At 38.2% G+C, this 17757-nt stretch overlaps 1 protein-coding gene across 4 annotated transcripts in view; it reads left to right on the top strand.

Annotated features, from left to right (window-relative positions):
- The window catches only part of PIK3C2A (phosphatidylinositol-4-phosphate 3-kinase catalytic subunit type 2 alpha), a 119949-nt gene that overhangs the window by 17383 nt on the left and 84809 nt on the right, over positions 1-17757 (top strand). For 2 of the 4 annotated variants that reach the window (XM_049890565.1, XM_049890566.1), the window contains exon 2: positions 15409-16549. In XM_049890565.1, coding sequence (XP_049746522.1) covers positions 15479-16549 — 1071 coding nt within the window. In that variant the 5' untranslated portion in view covers positions 15409-15478. Of the gene's footprint in view, positions 1-15126; positions 15229-15408; positions 16550-17757 lie in introns of all 4 variants that reach the window. The other 2 variants (XM_049890567.1, XM_049890568.1) reach the window with 2 other exon arrangements.

Genomic DNA, 17757 nt, shown 5'->3' with positions numbered 1-17757 from the left:
TGCGGTAGAATGAAACACTGCCCTATCCTTCACTATCCTCATAATTGTTGTTATGCTTGAGCCCATTGTTGCAGCCAGTGTCATTCCATCTCATTGAGAGTTGTCCTCTTTTTTGCTGACCATCTACTTTAACAAGCATGACGTCCCTCTCCAAGGACTGCTCCCTCCTGATAACATGTCCAAAGTATGTGGGACAAAGCCTCACTATCCTCACTTCTAATGAGCATTCTGGCTGTACTTCTTCTAAGACAAATCTGCTCATTCTTCTGACGGTCCATGGTGTATTCAGTATTCTTTGCCAATGCCATAATTCAAAGGCATCAGTTCTTCTTTGGTCTTCCTTATTCATTGTCCACCTTCTTTCACGTGCACCTGAGGCAATTGAAAACACCATGGCTTGAGTCAAGCGCACCTTAGTCCTTAAAGTGACAACTTTGCTTTTTAATACTGCTAAAGACATCTTATTTGCAACAGATTTGCCCAATGCAATGCATCGTTTGATTTCTTGACTGCCGTATCCTTGGGTGCTGATTGTGGATCCAAGTAAAATGAAATCTTTGACAACTTCAGTATTTTCTACATTTATCATGAGGTTGCTTATTGATCCAGTTGTGAGGATTTTTGTTTTCTTTATGTTAAGGTGTAAATCCATACTGAAGGCTGTAGTCTTTGATCTTCATGAGTAAGTCCTTCAAGTTCTTTTCACTTTCAACAAGTAAGGTTGTATCTCCTGCATATTGCGGGTTGTTAACGAATCTTTCTCCAATCCTGATGCCCTGTCCTCCCTCACATAGTCCAGCTTCTCAGGTTATTTGCTCAGCATACAGATTGAATGAGCATGGTGAAAGAATACAACCCAGATGCACACCTTTCTTGACCTTAAACCGTACAGTATCTCTTTGTTCAGTTTGAACCACTACCTCTTGGTCTAAGTACAGGTTCCTTATGAGCACAATTAAGTGTTTTGGAATTCCCACTCTCTGCAGTGTTATCCATAATTTGTTATGATCCACACAGTCAAATGCGTTTCGCATGGTCAATAAAACACAGGTAAACATTTCTGGTATTCTCTGCTTTCAGCCACGATCCATCTGACATCAGCAATGATATCCCTGCTTCTATGTCCTCTTCTGAATCTGGCTTGAATTTCTGGCAGTTCTCTGTTGATGTACTACTGCAACTGCTTTTGAATGGTCTTTCAGCAAAATTTTACTTATATGTGATATTAATGATATTGTTTTATAATTTCCACATTCTCTTGGATCGCCTTTCTTTGGAATAGGTACAAATATGGATCTCTCCCAGTTGGCTGGCCAGGTAGCTGTCTTGCAAATTTCTTGGCATAGACGAGTAAGTACTTCCCTGGTATAGCATATTAAAAACCCACTGCCATCGAGTCGATTCCGACTCACAGTGACCCTGTAGGACAGAGTAGAACTGCCCCATAGAGTTTCCAAGGAGCGCCTGGCGGATTCGAACTGCTGACCTCTCGGTTAACAGCCGTAGCGCTTAACCACTACACCACCAGGGTTTCCGGTATAGCATATTAAAATTAGGTGGTACTAAATGCTAAGGAGAAAATAAAGCAAGTGAATAGGCAGTGGAGTTGGAGGAGGTTGTAGTTTTGAATGGGATATCAGGGAAGGCTTTACTCAAATGTCATCTTCTCAAGATTAGAAAGAGGTGAGGGAGTGAATCGTTCGGCTATCAGGGGAAGAGCATTCCAGTCAGAGGGACCAGAGGAGCAAAGACTTTGGGGCAGGAGCCTAATGTATGAGGAAAATTAAGGAGGCCAGTGTAGTAGGGGTAGAGAGGAGAATTATTGCAGATAGGTCAGAGAGGTATCCGGGAGGTAACAGGGAGACCAGATACTGGAGGGCCTCATGGACGTTTGTAAAGACTCTACTTTTTCTCTGAGTGAGGTGGGAGGTAGTGAAAGTTTTGAGGAGAGGAATTACAAGATCTAGGTTTTTCAGTACCACTCTGACTGCTGTGTTGAGAATAGCCTGAAGGGTGGGGGAAGAAGGAGTGATAATGGCAGAGCCAGGAGACAGATTGGGAGGCTGTGTCAATAATCCAGGCAAGAAAGGGTGGTTGGTCTAGGATGGTAGCAGGAATATAATGAAGAAATGCTCAGATCCTGGAAATATTTTGAAGTTAGAGCCTGTAAGATTTTATATACCTATCCATAACTACCTGACAGAGCCACTACCAAACGTTGCTACTTCCCTGACAAGCTATAATTATTAGGATTTTCAAATTTGATAGAAATCAGTAAAAAATTTATTGTATATACATACAGTGGTGAGAGTGTGCAATCATTCCTCTCACTGATAGGAATATCTTATTACTTGTTTTTAAGTGTTTTAAAATACAATGAATATTTACATAAATTGATTGCTGGTGTTATGCACAATGCCCATTAAATGATTCACAGATAGTGAAAATTTGAGAAATATTACATAAGATTTGTTGTTTTCATTGGTAGTCCTGCTTTTTCTTCGCCTATATGCGTTAATGAGTAAGGGCAGTATCCTTAACTTAGCCTGTAGATTGGCAGATAAGAGGGGAACAGTATAACTCTTATTTACATGTTTTATGACATCATGTAGAAGATAAACTTGCCAAGTTGAACTTCTTGTGTTCACAGAATCTGCTACATGTGGGTAAAACAAAAAAAACCCACACATACCATTTATAATGAAGCTGCCCCTTGTTATTTTTCACATATCATGCATCATGTAGATATGAAAATATTTAGAATATGTGGGGAGTGAATTCTTTCTTATTGTAAATTATGTACAGAAAAATGCATAAAGCATGTATGATTATTTAACAAATAATAATAAAAATAAACACTTAACATAAGCAGCTGCTAGGTTAGGAAGTAGGACGTTGCCAGTATCCCAGAAATTGCCAGTGTACTCCTCCCTGATCATAACTCTCTCTCTCCCCCTCTCCATTGGTAACCACTGTCCTAACTTTTTTGATAATATTCTCCTTGCTTTTCTTTACAGTTTTATCGTGTGATTATTTAACAATATGGTTTAGTTTTTCATGTTTTTGAGTGTTGTATGAGTGGAATCATTGTATGTATTTTTTTCTCTTTTGCTCAGCATTATGTTTCTAAGTTTTATCCGTATTTTGTATAGCTCCATTTTTGTGTGCTGTCAAATCGATTCTAACTTGTAGGGACCCTATAGGACAGAGTAGAACTGCCCCGTAGGATTTCCAAGGCTGTAATCTTTATGGAAGCCGACTGCCACATCTTTCTCCCGTGGAGCAGCTGGTGAGTTCGAACCACCAACTTTTCAGTTAGCAGCCTATCTCTTAACCACTGTGCCACCAGGGCTCCCTGCACTGTCTAACCCAAAAACACTGTCTAGGACTCTATAAAATGTTGAATAGAAAAGGTGATGGTAGGTATCCTGTTTTTTGTTCGTGGTCTCAAAGGGAAAGCTCTCAAGGTTTTACCATTAATTGTGATGTTTGTTGTTACCCGTGGTCCAATAAGGAACTTCCTTCGTAGTTTGCTAAGAATATCTACTGAGATGAATATATGGTTTTTCTACTTTAATTCTTTATTTAAACGGTGAATTGCATTTTGTATTCATAACTGGGCTTGGCTCACTGTTATCTTGTTGAGGAGTTTTGTATTTGTGTTAATGAGTAAGAATTGTTTGTAATTTTCTTTTCTCATCTTTGCTGGGTTTTGGCATCAAATTTATGATAGCGTCATAAGATGTTTGGGGAATATTCCTTCTTGTCTGTTCTCTGAAAGAGTTTGTGAAAGATTGTGATTATTTCTTCCTTATGTGAAGGCAGTTTTCTTTGTGGAAGATATTTTTGACTACTAATTCGGTTTCTTTGATGGTTATATGATTATTCAATTTTTTTTTTCTTTTTAAGTCAGTTTATAATCTTTGGTGCAGTGGTTGAGAGCTATGGCTCCTAACCAAAAGGTCAGCAGTTTGAATCCACCAGCCCCTCCTTGGAAACTCTATGGAGAAGTTTTACTCTGTCCTACAGGGTCCTTATGAATCGGAATTGACTTGATGGCAATAGGGGAGATGTCCCTTTTTTGTTTGGTTGTTTTTTCATAAGCTGAAATTTACGTAGCCTATTTTTGATATAGTTTATTCTTACCTTTTTTTCCCTTAATTTTCTTGGTCAGCATTATCAGACCTTTAAGTCTTTTCAAAAGAACCAATTTTTGGTTTTGTTGATCCTCTGTTGTATTATTCATTTCTTCTCTGATCTTTATTATTCTCATTCTTCTAATATTTTGATATTATTTTCTAATTTCTTGAGATGAATGCTTAGTTCATTAATTTTTCAACTCTTCCACTTTTTTAACATGTTTTTAAAGCTACAAATTTGCCCTGATTATTATGCATCTAACAAGTTTCAGTGTGGTGAATATTTTTCCCCCATCTCTCTGTGTTTTATCATTTTGATATACAGTTAGAGTTACTGTAACTTTTAAATTGCTATTGTCTCAACATGAGGAAGGATAATCATCTTTCCTTTTTTCTGAACTGCTTTTATTCAAGCTTTTCGTGTGTTTTCCCCATGTAGTTGATATTTTTTTCTTGAGGAACTTTGTATAATATACTAGGGGAAATAAATAGCTTTTTCTCTGTGATATGAGTGGCAAGTGTTTTTTTCCAATTTGTCATTTTTTATTGATGATTTTGTGGTTATTTTTAATTTTGCTTTTCAGCACCTTGAATAGTACCCAGTGCATCGTATACACTCAGTAAACGTTTGTTGAAAAATGAATAAATTCAGCAGTGTTTTTTTACCAAACAAAAGTTGTTGTTTACAGTGTTTATGACTTGGATTTTTTCTTTTGTGGCTTCTAGATTTTGAATTGTATTAGCAAGACTTTCCTCATGTCAAGGTTATGAAGGAAATCTGTTGTCTTTTGGTTTTACAATTCGATATTTTTACGTGTAAATAATATAATCTTTTTGTAATTTATCCTATATGGTCAATTGTGAATACATTTCTCTATGAAATTTTAGCAATGTTTTTAATAATAGAGGATTAAGATAACTGGAAATTATATGCTTAAAAAATACAAAATTTATAAAGAATGACAAGACAGGACTTACAAGGCTATAGATAGATAATCTGTGAGACTTAAAAAAGACAAAGAAAATTTTGCTCTTTGAAAAATAACTAATAGACATTTGGTATATGTTATTGGCTTGAAGAAAGGGGATACTTTGGGAAGATAAATTTTTTCTTGTCATCCAGAAAGTAGTGATACTTGTTCACCATTCTTCTTGTTCCTTTCCTCATAAATTCTAGCCCTGTGCTGTCCACCAGCTACCTTTGGCTGTTGAGCATTTGAAATAGGTCTAGTCTAAACTGAGATGTGGTAAGTTTAGCATATGTACCAAATTTTGAAGACTTGGTATTTAAAAAAGAATGTAAAATATCCCATTAATATTTTTATATTGACTACCTATTGAAATTATAATATTTTTGATATATTACATAAAACAGTATTAAAATTAATTTCATCTTTTTTTTTAATGTGGCTGTACAAGTGTTTAATTAAGTGGTTTGCATTCAGTTTCTGTTGGACAGCGCAGCTCTAACCTGACTTCTCACCCACCACCAGGACGTTCTTCTGTTTTGTCTTTGTGACAGATTTGTGTAGTGCCTAATACCAAAGTACTTGGTTTCTTTTGTCAGGATTGAGGAAGAAAGCCGATATTTATAATAGACAAAGTGTGTCAATTTAAACACTTACTGGTTCCAGGTAACTGTTAAAAGTATATAAAATTAGCACTGCTTAGTTTGAGTCTTGATTCCACCATCGGCTAGCTGTAATGAGTTTGAGCAGATTATATAACCTCTGTGCTTAACTTTCTTCATATGTAAACCAGGAATAATAACAGTAGCCACTTTAAAGGATTTGTGAGGATTAAATTAATTAACATGTATAAAGTGCGTAAAGCGACATTTGATGTTTAGTATGTATGTAGATAGATACAGATGCAGATCTTTGGCATAATTTTAAAATAAACATTTCCCATGGTTGTTGCAGTCTTCATAATTTTATTTTTACTGATGGCATAATAATCTATTCCATGGGTATACTGTAATTTATTTTTCTTTGAGGTTCATTTTCATTTTAGAGGATAAATGTGTATACTGAACTCAAATAATTGTTTCTTGATTTTATTGTTGTTCTGTGTCAGTCAAGACGATTCCAATTCAGAGTGACCCTATAGGGCAGAGTAGAACTGCCCCATAGGGTTTCCCAAGGATGAAATTTTCATGGGAGCAAATTGACAGGTCTTTTCTTCCCCGGAGTGGCTGGTAGGTTTGAACTGCCAACCTTTTGATTAGCAGCCAAACGCTTAACCGTTGCACCACTAGGGCTCTTTCCATTCTATTAGGAATCTTGAATTTTTAAGATCAGAAGGCATTCAGATAGATAACAGGACTGACTTGTTTTATTTATTTTTTTTCTGAGATTTAAATTGTAAATGATGTCTACCACATAAGCCAAGAGCTTTTAAATTAATTCTTCTTTTTTTGGTATGCAAATGGTTGTCCAGAAGGCTAACTGAATAGTTTAATTGCCCTCTTTGGAAGAATTTTAAAGTAGCTACAGCCTTTCAATCTTCCCGGGGTTACTTATGCTGGGAAATTGCTGGCAAATGATGCACAATCCTCATTCAAAAACTAGTTATATTGTCTTTCCCAGCTTGAATTAAGGGAACATTAGCATTGAAGTATTCATTTTGAATAGAATGTAGGAAATTATTTCCTGCTAAATATTTGTTATCAAATGAGGTTTTATTTTAAAAATTAATAGAGTATGTCAGTGCAGAAGCCCCAGAAAAATAGCTGAAGCACAGGGTTACTTTTGGAATAATCTTTTAAGTCTTTTTACAGTCGTTTGAATACTACATGCACAGTAGCCTTTTGGGAAACTAGAATGTGGTAAATCTTAGAAGCTCACTATTATCGACTACTTAGAGTTGAATTTATTTTAGCATATAACACTTTTGGTTGGTAATAAAGATGAAGCAAACACATTAATTGATTGCTGAAATATATTTCAAACCATTAATTTTATACCTTTGTCAGTAAATGAGACTTAATATTCAGAATGAGGATGTTCTGCAGTGAATAAACTGTATCTCAAACTCACTTAAAAAATCCAGTTCCCCTTTTCAGAAAAATGTTATATCATTACGAAATATGGTAACCAGCAGAATACTTAAATAACAAATGGGTATTATGGTTGTGGAAGAATTATGATTCAGTATCTTTATCTCTTTGTAAAATGCTCTTAGTTTTAATCTATCTGATTTTATGAAAAGTAGACTGTGGTTGTGGTGTTCGATAAAAGGCAGTTACACTTGATTAATTTCTCTACCGTATGTATCCATACTCTTGCACCATCTGAAATGCCTTTATCAGGACGGTGTTCAACAACACTTATTCCTTTATGTTAAAACACATGCTCAGTAAACTAAGTTCTGTATTTTAGTAAGCAAAGTGATGTGGGGGGAAAAATGAACAAAATATGATAGACCTCCGCACTTAAGAAGCTTAATATTTTAGTTTGTTGAGTATACAGGTTCACAGATACTGTGACAGAAACTCATTTTAAACTGGCGTAAACAAAAAGGGGAATTTATTGTCTTATGTAAACGAAAAGGCTGGCCTTGGGCATGGTTGAATCCAGATGCTTAAAATAATATTATCCAGAATCTGATTCATTTATCTTAGCGCTGCTTTCCTCTGGCTTGGATTCATTCCCAAGCAGCATCTCCTCAAGCCGTGGCGAAGATGGCCACAGCGGTCCCAGGCTGACATCCCATTAACCTAGCAACCCCAATGAAAAGCTTTCTTTCCAAATGCTTTCAGCAGAAGTCCTGGGCTTAGCTGATTGACTAGACTTGGATCCTCTGAAGTTGTTGATGGGTGGGGAATGGAGATGATCCAGCCCTATTTGAACTACATGGGAAAACAAGGAAATAAGTTATCTCTGAAATGGAAGCTATAGGTTTTATTACCAGAAGAAAGCATGCTGAGTAGGCAAAAATGTAATTAAAAGTTTTAGTTGAAACATCAACTAAATATGAATTCTGATAGGAGGTGCTCAGGAAAAGCTTCAGAGAGGAGGTGGTTTTTGAATTGGGCCCTGAAGGACAAATAGAACTTTTACAAAGCACAATGAGCAAAGAAAGGACTTTCTAGGCCACTCATTTGAGAGGTTTGACAGTGAAGGGAGAAAATTAAAATGAAAACTACTAGAGTCTAAACAGGAATGTTAAGATTTTCTTCCCCCTAAATATGGAGAAAACTTGAGCACTTTAAATTTTATTTTATTGTGGTGAAATATATATATAACAAAACATTTGCCATTTTAACTATTTTTATATGTACAGTTGTGGTGAAATGAGTTTCTTTGGCCTTTTGCTTTGGTTCTTTGGAAAAATAGCTTGAGAGATTCCCCCTATCAAATCCTGAGGAGTTACCTTTGACCTAGCTTTCTACCCCAGAGGACTTATTACTTTTGTTCAGGTGGATTGACATTTCCTGGGGAAGCTGTAAACAACTTGATAATTTGATACTTTTTGTCTGGCCATGGCCTGCAGTCGGCCCTGGAATTGGTCTATTTTGTGCACCTTGCAGGGATTGGTCAGTTTACTATGCAAATTATGTGACTTGCCATCCACCAAGGGGATTGGTTGGTTTGTGATCCTGCTAGGGAGGCCATGCCTTGAAATTGGTGAGAAGTCTGCTTATATAAGCAGCCTACACCACAGAGGTTTTTAGAGGCAAGAAGAGAGAAGAGCCAGAGAAAGAAGATGCTAGGAACCTCCTAAAAGAGCTGTAATATGGGTCATCAACGACTGTAACACTGAAGATGGTGACAGGCCTGAAAGTGGCCCTGTAGTAGAGCTGGCAACGACAGACCCATAGGGGACCCTGTGACGGAGTTGGTGGTGATGGCAGAAAGCTGCTGTTAGGAAAGCAGCTAGGAGAGCTAAGTAAGCTGCTGCACTGGCTATGAGCTGGGCCAGTTAGCAGTGGAGAGGCCAAAGGCATATAGGCCTACATAACCAAGAAGGGGTATGTACAGCCAAGAGGGGGCTGGCATGGCCAAGAAGGGGCATGCATGGCTGAGAGGAGGCCTGTCCTGAGGGGGCCAAGAGAAAGGCCTGCCTGTTTGCATGGTCAGCTGAGAGGGCTCTCCTGTACTGAAAAACAGAGAGATGTATGCACAGCTTTGGGGAGCCTTCGAAACCTCACCTATATGCTTCCTGATCCTGATCCAGAGCTGTTGTTGTTACTACCAACTTGATCCTGATCTCAAGTTGTAGCCAGTTACTTCCCTAATAAACCACATAACTGTGAGTATGATCTGTGAGTTCTTTGTGGCCATGCAGTGAATTATTGAGCCCAGCAGAAAAGTAGAGAGTGCTGTGGGGGGAACGTCTAGTGTCACAAATGGTGAAGAAGTTGGGGAGTGGAGGTATGTCTGACTTCCACCTTGTAGGAACCAGCTTTGTGCTGATCCTGGTTCTTACTGCTCAGGAATTCAGTCAAGTCCTTGCACTGCATTACAACAAATCAGCGACATTAATTGTGTTCACCGTGTTGTGCATCCGTCTCTGCTATCCACATCCAGTTTTTTTTAATTCTCCTTAACAGAAACTCAGTGCCCCTTAAGCAATAATTCTCCCTTTCCACCTCCCACCCACCCCTGGCAATCGTTAATAAACTTTGGTTTTTATGCATTTGTCTTTTCTGGATATTTCATATAACCCATTGGTGTCAAGTCGATTCTGACTCATAGTGACTGTATAGGACAGAGTAGAGCTGCCGTATAGGGTTTCCAAGGCTGTAAATCTTTACGGAAGCAAACTATGACATCTTTCTCCTGCAGAGCAGTTGGTGGATTCAGACTGCCAACCTTTTGGTTAGCAGCCGAGCACTTAATCACTGTGCCATCAGGGCTCCTAGATATTTTATATAAGTGGGATCATATTTGTCCCTTTGTGTCTGACTTATTTCACTCAGTGTAATGTTTTCAAGGTTCATCCATGTTGTAGCACTTATCAGGTCTTCATTTCTTTTTGTGGCTGAATAATATTCTACTTTATAGATATACCATCACATTTTGTTTATCCATTCATCTGTTGTTGGATACTTGAGTTGTTTTTACCTTTTTGCTATTGTAAATAATGCCGCAAAGAACACTGGTGTACAAGTATCTGTTTGAGTCCCTGCTTCCAGGTCTTTTGGGTGTTTACCTAGGATTTACAGTTTCCGTAGCGTGGTGGTTGTCATGTTCACCTCACATGTGAAAGGTCCCCTGTTTGAAACCAGGCAGGAACAGCTTTATGGAGAGCCCTGGTGGCACAGTGGTTAAGAGCTCGGTTAAGAGCTCAGTTGCTAAGCAAAAGGTGGGGGCAGTTCGAATCCATCAGCCACTCCTTGGAAACCCTATGGGGCAGTTCTACTCTGTCCTATATAGGGTTGCCATGAATTAGAATCAACTCAGTGCCAACAGGCTTGGCTTTTTTTTTTTTTTTCCCAAGGGTTGCTGGTACGGTGGTTAAAGAAATTGACTGCTAACCAAAAGGTTGGCAGTTCAAAATCATCATCGGCTCCGTGGGAGAAAGATGTAGCAGTCTGCTTCTGTAGAGATTTACAGCCTTGGAAACCCTGTGGGGTTGCTGAGTTAGAATTGACTAGTTGACAGTGGGTTTGTTTTGTTTTTTTTTCTTATGTTAATTCTGTGTTTCATTTTTCGAGGGAAGACCAAACTCTTTTCTATAGTGGCTACACCATTTTACAATCCCACCAGCGATGGATAAAGTTTCCTGTTTCTCTATATCCACGCAAACACCTGTTTTCCATTTTTCTGATAATAGCCATCCTGATGGGGGTGAAAACCCAATGCCGTCAAGTCGATTCCGCTCAATAGCGACCCTATAGGACAGAGTAGAACTGCCCCGTAGAGTTTCCAAGGAGCGCCTGGTGGATTTGAACCGCCGACCTTTTGGTTAGCAGCCGTAGCACTTAGACACTATGCCAGCAGGGTTTCCGATGGGGGTGAAGTGGTATCTTATTGTGGTGCAGTGGTTAAGCACTTGACTGCTAACTGAAAGGTCGGCAGTTCAAACCCACCTTCTGCTTTGCTATCTGCTCCTGTAAAGATTACAGCCTAGGGGGCATTTCTACTCTGTCCTGTAGGGTTGCTATGAATCAGAATTAACTCAGTGGCACACACACCACAATAACTGATGACTTAATAGCATCTTTTCCTATGCTTATTGGCAACTTGTATATCGTGTTTGGTGAAATGTCTATTTAAGTCCTTTGCTCATTTTTTGATTGGGTTGTCTTTTTGTACTTGAGTTGTAGAAGTTCTTTATGTATTCTAGATATTAAATCCTTATCAGATACATGGGTCCTAAATATTTTCTCCCATTCTGTAGGTTGTCTCTTAACTTTGTTGATCAAGGCCTGTGGTGCGTAAAAGTTTTTAATTTTGATGAAGTCCTGTTTATCTATTTTGTCTTTTATTGCTTGTACTTTTGGTGTCATAGCTAAGAATCCATTGTAAAAAACTAAGTTCCAAAGCATTACTCCTGTGTTTTGTTCTAAGAGTTTTATGGTTGTAATTCTTCCATTTAGTTCTTTGATCAATTTTGAGTTAACGTTGTGTATAGTGTCAGGTGTGGGTCCAGCTTCATTCTTTTGCGTGTGGAGATCCGCTTGTCCTTGCACCATTTATCGATCAGACTGTTCTTTCCCCCATTGAATGGACCTAGTACCCTTGTCGAAAATTAATTGAACAAAACTTGAGCATTTTTATGGCAGAGGACCAGAAGCAAATAAAGGATAAATTAACTTTGCAAAAGAATGGAGTCTTTGATAAGAAAGTAGAGGAGAATTTAATGGGATTAGGGATATAAATGGAGGGGACAGGTGAATGGGAATAAGAATATAAGTGAAGAGGACAAGTGAAGAAGGATGGTAGTTGTGGAAGTTAAAACAGAGAAATGTATTGTTAAGTAGGTGTAAGTGGCGTCAGTTTTGTTTTCTAAAAGGAGGAAGAAATGACTTATCAGTTTCATCTATTGCTATATAACAGACCCCTCCAAAATGAGTTCTGTGGCTTGAGCTCAGCTGAATTTCTTCTACTGATCTCACCTTGGGTCACTTACGTGACTGTAGTCACCTGGACTGCAGATACCAAAAAAAAAAAAAAAACCCAAAACCCACTGCCGTGGAGTCGATTCCGACTCAGTGATGCATGCTCTGAAATGGTGGCTTCACTCACTGGCCTCGCAGTTAGTACTGGCTTTTTGGCTGGGCCTTTCTCCTCATGGTCTTTCATCTTCAAGAATATTCACGTGGCAGTGGCTTTGTTTCAGAGAGGTAGAGCTGAAGCACCAAGGCCTCTTATGGCCTAAGTTTGGATCTCTTACAGTGTCACTTCTGATGTATTGGTCAAAGCAAGTTATAAGGCTAGCTCAGATCAAGAGAGTGGAGGAATAAACCCTACCTCTTTATGGGAGAAGCAACAATGTCATATTGCAAAGGGACATATTACTGGAATGGGAGGAATTTGTACCCATTCCACCATAACATTGTGAACATTTTCAGTCATGCGCCAAGTTGAAAGAGTTGCAAGGTGAACACCCATGTTTACCAACTGTTGTTAGCTGCCATTGAGGTGGTCCTCAATTGGATCAGATCATTGTGATCCATAGGGCTTTCACTGGCTGATTTTCTGAAGTACATTGCCAAGTCTTTCTTCCTTGTCTTAGTCTGGAAGCTCTGCTGACTGATGGGTGATGACCGCTTGAGGTGCATTGGCCAGGAATCAAAGCCGGGGCTCCCTCATGGAAAGCGAGAGTTCTACCACTGAGCCACCACCTCCCCCCATCTACCACCTAGATTCTACTATTAATATTTTCCTGTACCCGCCCTATCATGTATTTATCCGTATGTCATCCCTGAACCTCTCCATTAATTTGTTGTATTCTTTTAATGTATTTCAAAGTAAATTGTAGACATCAGTACTTTCCTGTAAGTACTTTGTGCATATTTAATAAGAGTTCAATATTTGTTTATACTTTTTATTGTCTTTTGACATAAAGTTTATAGCCAATGAAATATACAAATCGTAAGTGTACATTGTGCCTATGTTTTGCAGTCTGCCACAGAAGGGAAAAATTTGAAACAGTTTTTCAGTGAAATGCCTCAGAAATTCAGCAGTCGTGTAAAAGAATTGCAAAGCAACACTCCAGGAAGGTCTTCCATGAATACTTCTTTCTTCATGTCTTCATTACTAATAATTTTTTCATTTAGTATTATCTCAACCCATAGGATTTTCATTTGTGCTGTATTAATTTGAATTCACTTTGGGCTTTCCTCTACCTCCTCTCATCAAGCATTTATTGAAAACACTCTATCGACAACCACTGTGGTAAAGACCAGGGCTGTAAACAGGGGACACTATTGCTTTCTAAGTTTTCAAACTAGGTGTATTTGAAACTAGGTTAGGTTAATAATAGATATCATTTGAATGCTTGATGCTCAAGGCCACTGATAAGCACTTTTAATTGTATTATTTAATTTAATCCTTATAGTAATTTAAGAGATGGATACTTTTTAAATTCTAAAAGTTAGGCAGCTAAGGAAAGACTTTCACTTGCCCAAAGGCATTCAGCTTCTTGGATCAAGGTGGTTGACTACAGAACCCACACTAAAACCTGTATCATATTGATAGGAAGCAGGAACCATGCCCTCTGCTACATAGCACATAATTAACACTTTAATTGTTTATACATTGCTTTTTAAGGTAATCTTAGTAGAAGCAAGTGTTTGTCTGAAATAGAGTGAATTTTTTATAAACTGATAAATGAGGTTTAAAAATGAACTATCTTGTAGTCAATATAGTTCATCAGTTTACAAAAGAGAAATTTCAGTATTAAAACTATTGATAATATTAGAAGTGTGATCAAAACTATTTGATGAATTCAACCATAATTAAACCTTTAAGTGGAATATTACATTTTATAACCTTAACACTCATTTTATTATTCTAATCTTTTATATTATAAAATTTTAGTATTCCTAGAATAGTGTAATCCCATAATCAGCTTTTCACATGATGTTGTGATAAAACAAAAAGTGCCTTGGTTTTATTGATTAGGTTTTGAATGTTTTTATTGCTAATTGGCTTTTGAGCAATTTAATATCAAAAGATAGAAACCGTTTTGATTTGCTGTTTGCATAACCGTAAACCGTTGAAGATACGTGACTAGCACTTACATCATTTCATGCCAAGAATTTTGCCAGAATAAGGGCCACTGGTTAATGGCAGCTATTGTGGAGGCTGAAAATAAAACTATCTTGAGTCCATTTTCTGTGCCAACTCTCTTAGGTTAAGGGTTGGGATAAAGTCATATATGTGTAAACATTTCCCTTAATACAACAGTATCTAAGGTTTTTGTGTGTGTGTGTGTGCTTTAAGTGAAAGTTTACAAATCAAGTCAGTCTCTCATACAAAAATTTATATACACCTTTCTATATGCTCCTAAATGCTCTCTATCTAATGAGACAGCCTGCTCCTTCCCTCCACTCTCTCTTTTCGTGTCCATTCCACCAGCTTCTAACCCCCTCTGCCCTCTCATCTCCCCTCCAGATAGGAGATGCCAACATTGTCTCAAATGTCTACTTGATCCAAGAAGCTTATTCTTTACCAGTATCTTTTTCTATCCCATTGTCCAGTCCAATCCCTGTCTGAAGAGTTGGCTTTGGGAATGGTTCCTGTCCTGGGCTAACAGAAGGTCTGGGGGCCATGACCACCGGCGTCCTTTAGTCTCAGTCAGACCATTAAGTCTGGTCTTTTTATGAGAATTTGGGGTCTGCATCCCACTGCTCTCCTGCTCCCTCAGGGGTTCTCTGCTGTGTTCCCTGTCAGGCAGTCATCTGTTGTAGCCGGGCACCATCTAGTTCTTCTGGTCTCAGGCTAACGTAGTCTCTGGTTTATGTGGCCCTTTCTGTCTCTTGGGTTTGTAATTACCTTGTGTCCTTGGTGTTCTTCATTCTCTTTTGGTCCAGGTGGGTTGAGACCAATTGATCCATCTTAGATGGCCACTTGCTAGCGTTTAAGACCCCAGATGCTGCTCTCTGAAGTGGGATGCAGAATATTTTCTGTATAAGGTATTTTTAAAGTATTCTTTCATCCTATTTCCCTCAACTGTTTTTTTTGGGGGCGGGGGGAGGTAGTATATTTTTGTAAGTGGCTTCATATCCTAAATCCTATGTGATAGTTTGCAATCAGAATTAATTTATTTGTGTTTAGAAAATCTAATTGAGTGTTATGTTTATTTTTATGTGTAGGTCTTGCTATTTTGGAAGCTACAAGAAAAAAGTAGATTAGAGGAGGACAGATTTGGTCTTTTAAGTGGACATGGCTCAGATATCCAGCAACAACAAATTTAAACAATGTTCATCTTCACTTCTGGAACCAGCAAGGACAAAAGATGTGGACAAAGAAGAAGCATTACAGATGGAAGCAGAGGCTTTAGCAAAACTGCAAAAGGATAGACGAGTGAGTGATAATCAGAGAGACTTTGAGTTGTCAAGCAGCACCAGACAAGAAGCACAAGTTCATAACAACCAGGATTATGATCTCATGGTGTTTCCTGAAGCAGATTCCCAAAAAAGAGCAGTCGATATTGATGTAGAAAAACTCACCCAAGCCGAGCTTGAGAAATTATTGTTGGATGACAGTTTTGAAACTAGAAAAACACCTATATTGCCAGTTACTCCTGTTCTGAGCCCTTCATTTTCAGCACAGTTCTATCTTAGACCTACTATTCAGAGAGAACAGTGGCCACCTGGGTTATCTGGGCCTTCCACTTATACTTTACCTTCTACTTATCCCTCAACTTACAGTAAACCAGTTGCATTCCAGAATGGCTTGAATCCAAGAATGCCTACTTTTCCATCTACAGAACCTATATATTTAAGTCTTCCAGGACAGTCGCCATATTTTTCATATCCTTTGACACCTGCCATACCCTTTCATCCACAAGGAGGCTTACCTATCTATCGCCCAGTAGTCAGTCCTGACATGGCGAAGCTATTTGACAAAATAGCTAGTACATCAGAATTTTTAAAAAATGGAAAAGCAAGGACTGATTTGGAAATAACGAGTTCAAAAGCTACCGTCAACAATCTACAGCTATCTCCAAAGTCTCATGATATCAGTAAATTTGACTGGTTAGACTTGGATCCTCTAAGTAAGCCTAAGGTAGACAATGTGGAGGTATTGCACCATGAAGAAGAGAAAAATGTTCCAGGTTTGCTAGCAGAGGATCCTTGGGATGCTGTTCTCCTTGAAGAGAGATCCCTAGCAAGTTGTCATCTCGAAAGAAAGGTGAATGGAAAATCCTTTTCTGGGGCAACAGTTATAAGGAGCCAGTCTTTAAATATTCCAAAAACTCAGCTTACAAAAGTCCAGGGCCAGATATCTCAGGTAAAGTCTTTTCTTACTAACTTCTTAACCTTAATAGTGTAATTACAGAGTTCATACATGTGTGCATAATTTGTTAGGAAAAAGAAGTAATTTTCATTTTGAATCTTGTTTTCTTCGCTACCAGGTGTGCTGTAATTCTTAGATTATATGGTAAAGGATTAAATGTGTTTAGGCCAGTTAAAAAATTGCTTGCTATTAATAATTATCTTTTCTAGGATCCAGCTGCCACTGGGAGGCATTTAAGATCATTTTTATTTGTCTCTCCAAGTCTCCTCATTATATATGGTCTCTTTTTTTCTTTTTCAGGGCTAACAAGAAATTTTCAATTTAGCTCCATAATAGAAATTCTTAATTCTTATGCATATTGTTTTTGTTGTTTTTAGCCATGAAAAAATGAATGAATGAAAACATAACCCCAGAAAGAAGGGAAAGGAGTCGTTTAAAGGGCTCTCCTTAAACAACCATATTGATAAAGGTGAAGAATGGAACAATAAGTCTCATTAACTGGAAAAATTAGTTAAGGGTTGTATGGGTCAGGATGTCTTCCTTCAGAAGAGAGGCAGTAGGGCTTAGACTTCTCCCTTCCCAACATGGTCTAACATTGCAGCTTTCTACTTTCTCTTATATCTGTTTTATATATTGTCTCTGTGAATCCTGGAAATGTTTAAGTTTCATTTTACCCTAGTGTGAATTATATTATCCAGCCAATTAAATGAACACCCAGCTAATATTTCGGCCTTAGGGGTTTTGTAGATAAAAATCAACATAAATCCAATCTCTAAAATATGAGGATGAATCAAATACCCACTTTCTCACTTCTTAATCGTCTGTGACACCAGCCACCCATGCAGCACTTTCTCTTTCTGACCCAGGGCTAGGTCAGTTCTCATGGGTTAAAAGGATACCATCCTTCAGACTACCAGACAGGCAGATGCCAGCCACAAGCTCAGGATTCCACCCAACACCCTTACTTCTGACTTGCTGGCCGTAAATTCAGTGTTTCCCCACTACTCCTTTAGGATGCCAGTCTCAAGCTTGGGTGTCTCCCCTGCGTCCTTCACTTCCATCTGATGGCTCCCAGTACTCTTTTGTGTTTGGTAATTTGTTGGACTTACAGAACTCAAAGTATTATTCTTAAAATTACAGATTTATTATAGCAAAAAAGAATACAAACAAAGAGACACATAGAGTGAGGTCTGGGACAATTC

The sequence above is a fragment of the Elephas maximus genome, chromosome 7 (assembly GCF_024166365.1).
Source record: "Elephas maximus indicus isolate mEleMax1 chromosome 7, mEleMax1 primary haplotype, whole genome shotgun sequence".
Lineage (NCBI taxonomy): Eukaryota > Metazoa > Chordata > Mammalia > Proboscidea > Elephantidae > Elephas > Elephas maximus.
Note: the sequence above shows the minus strand (reverse complement) of the source record. Positions and strands in the feature narration are given on the sequence as shown.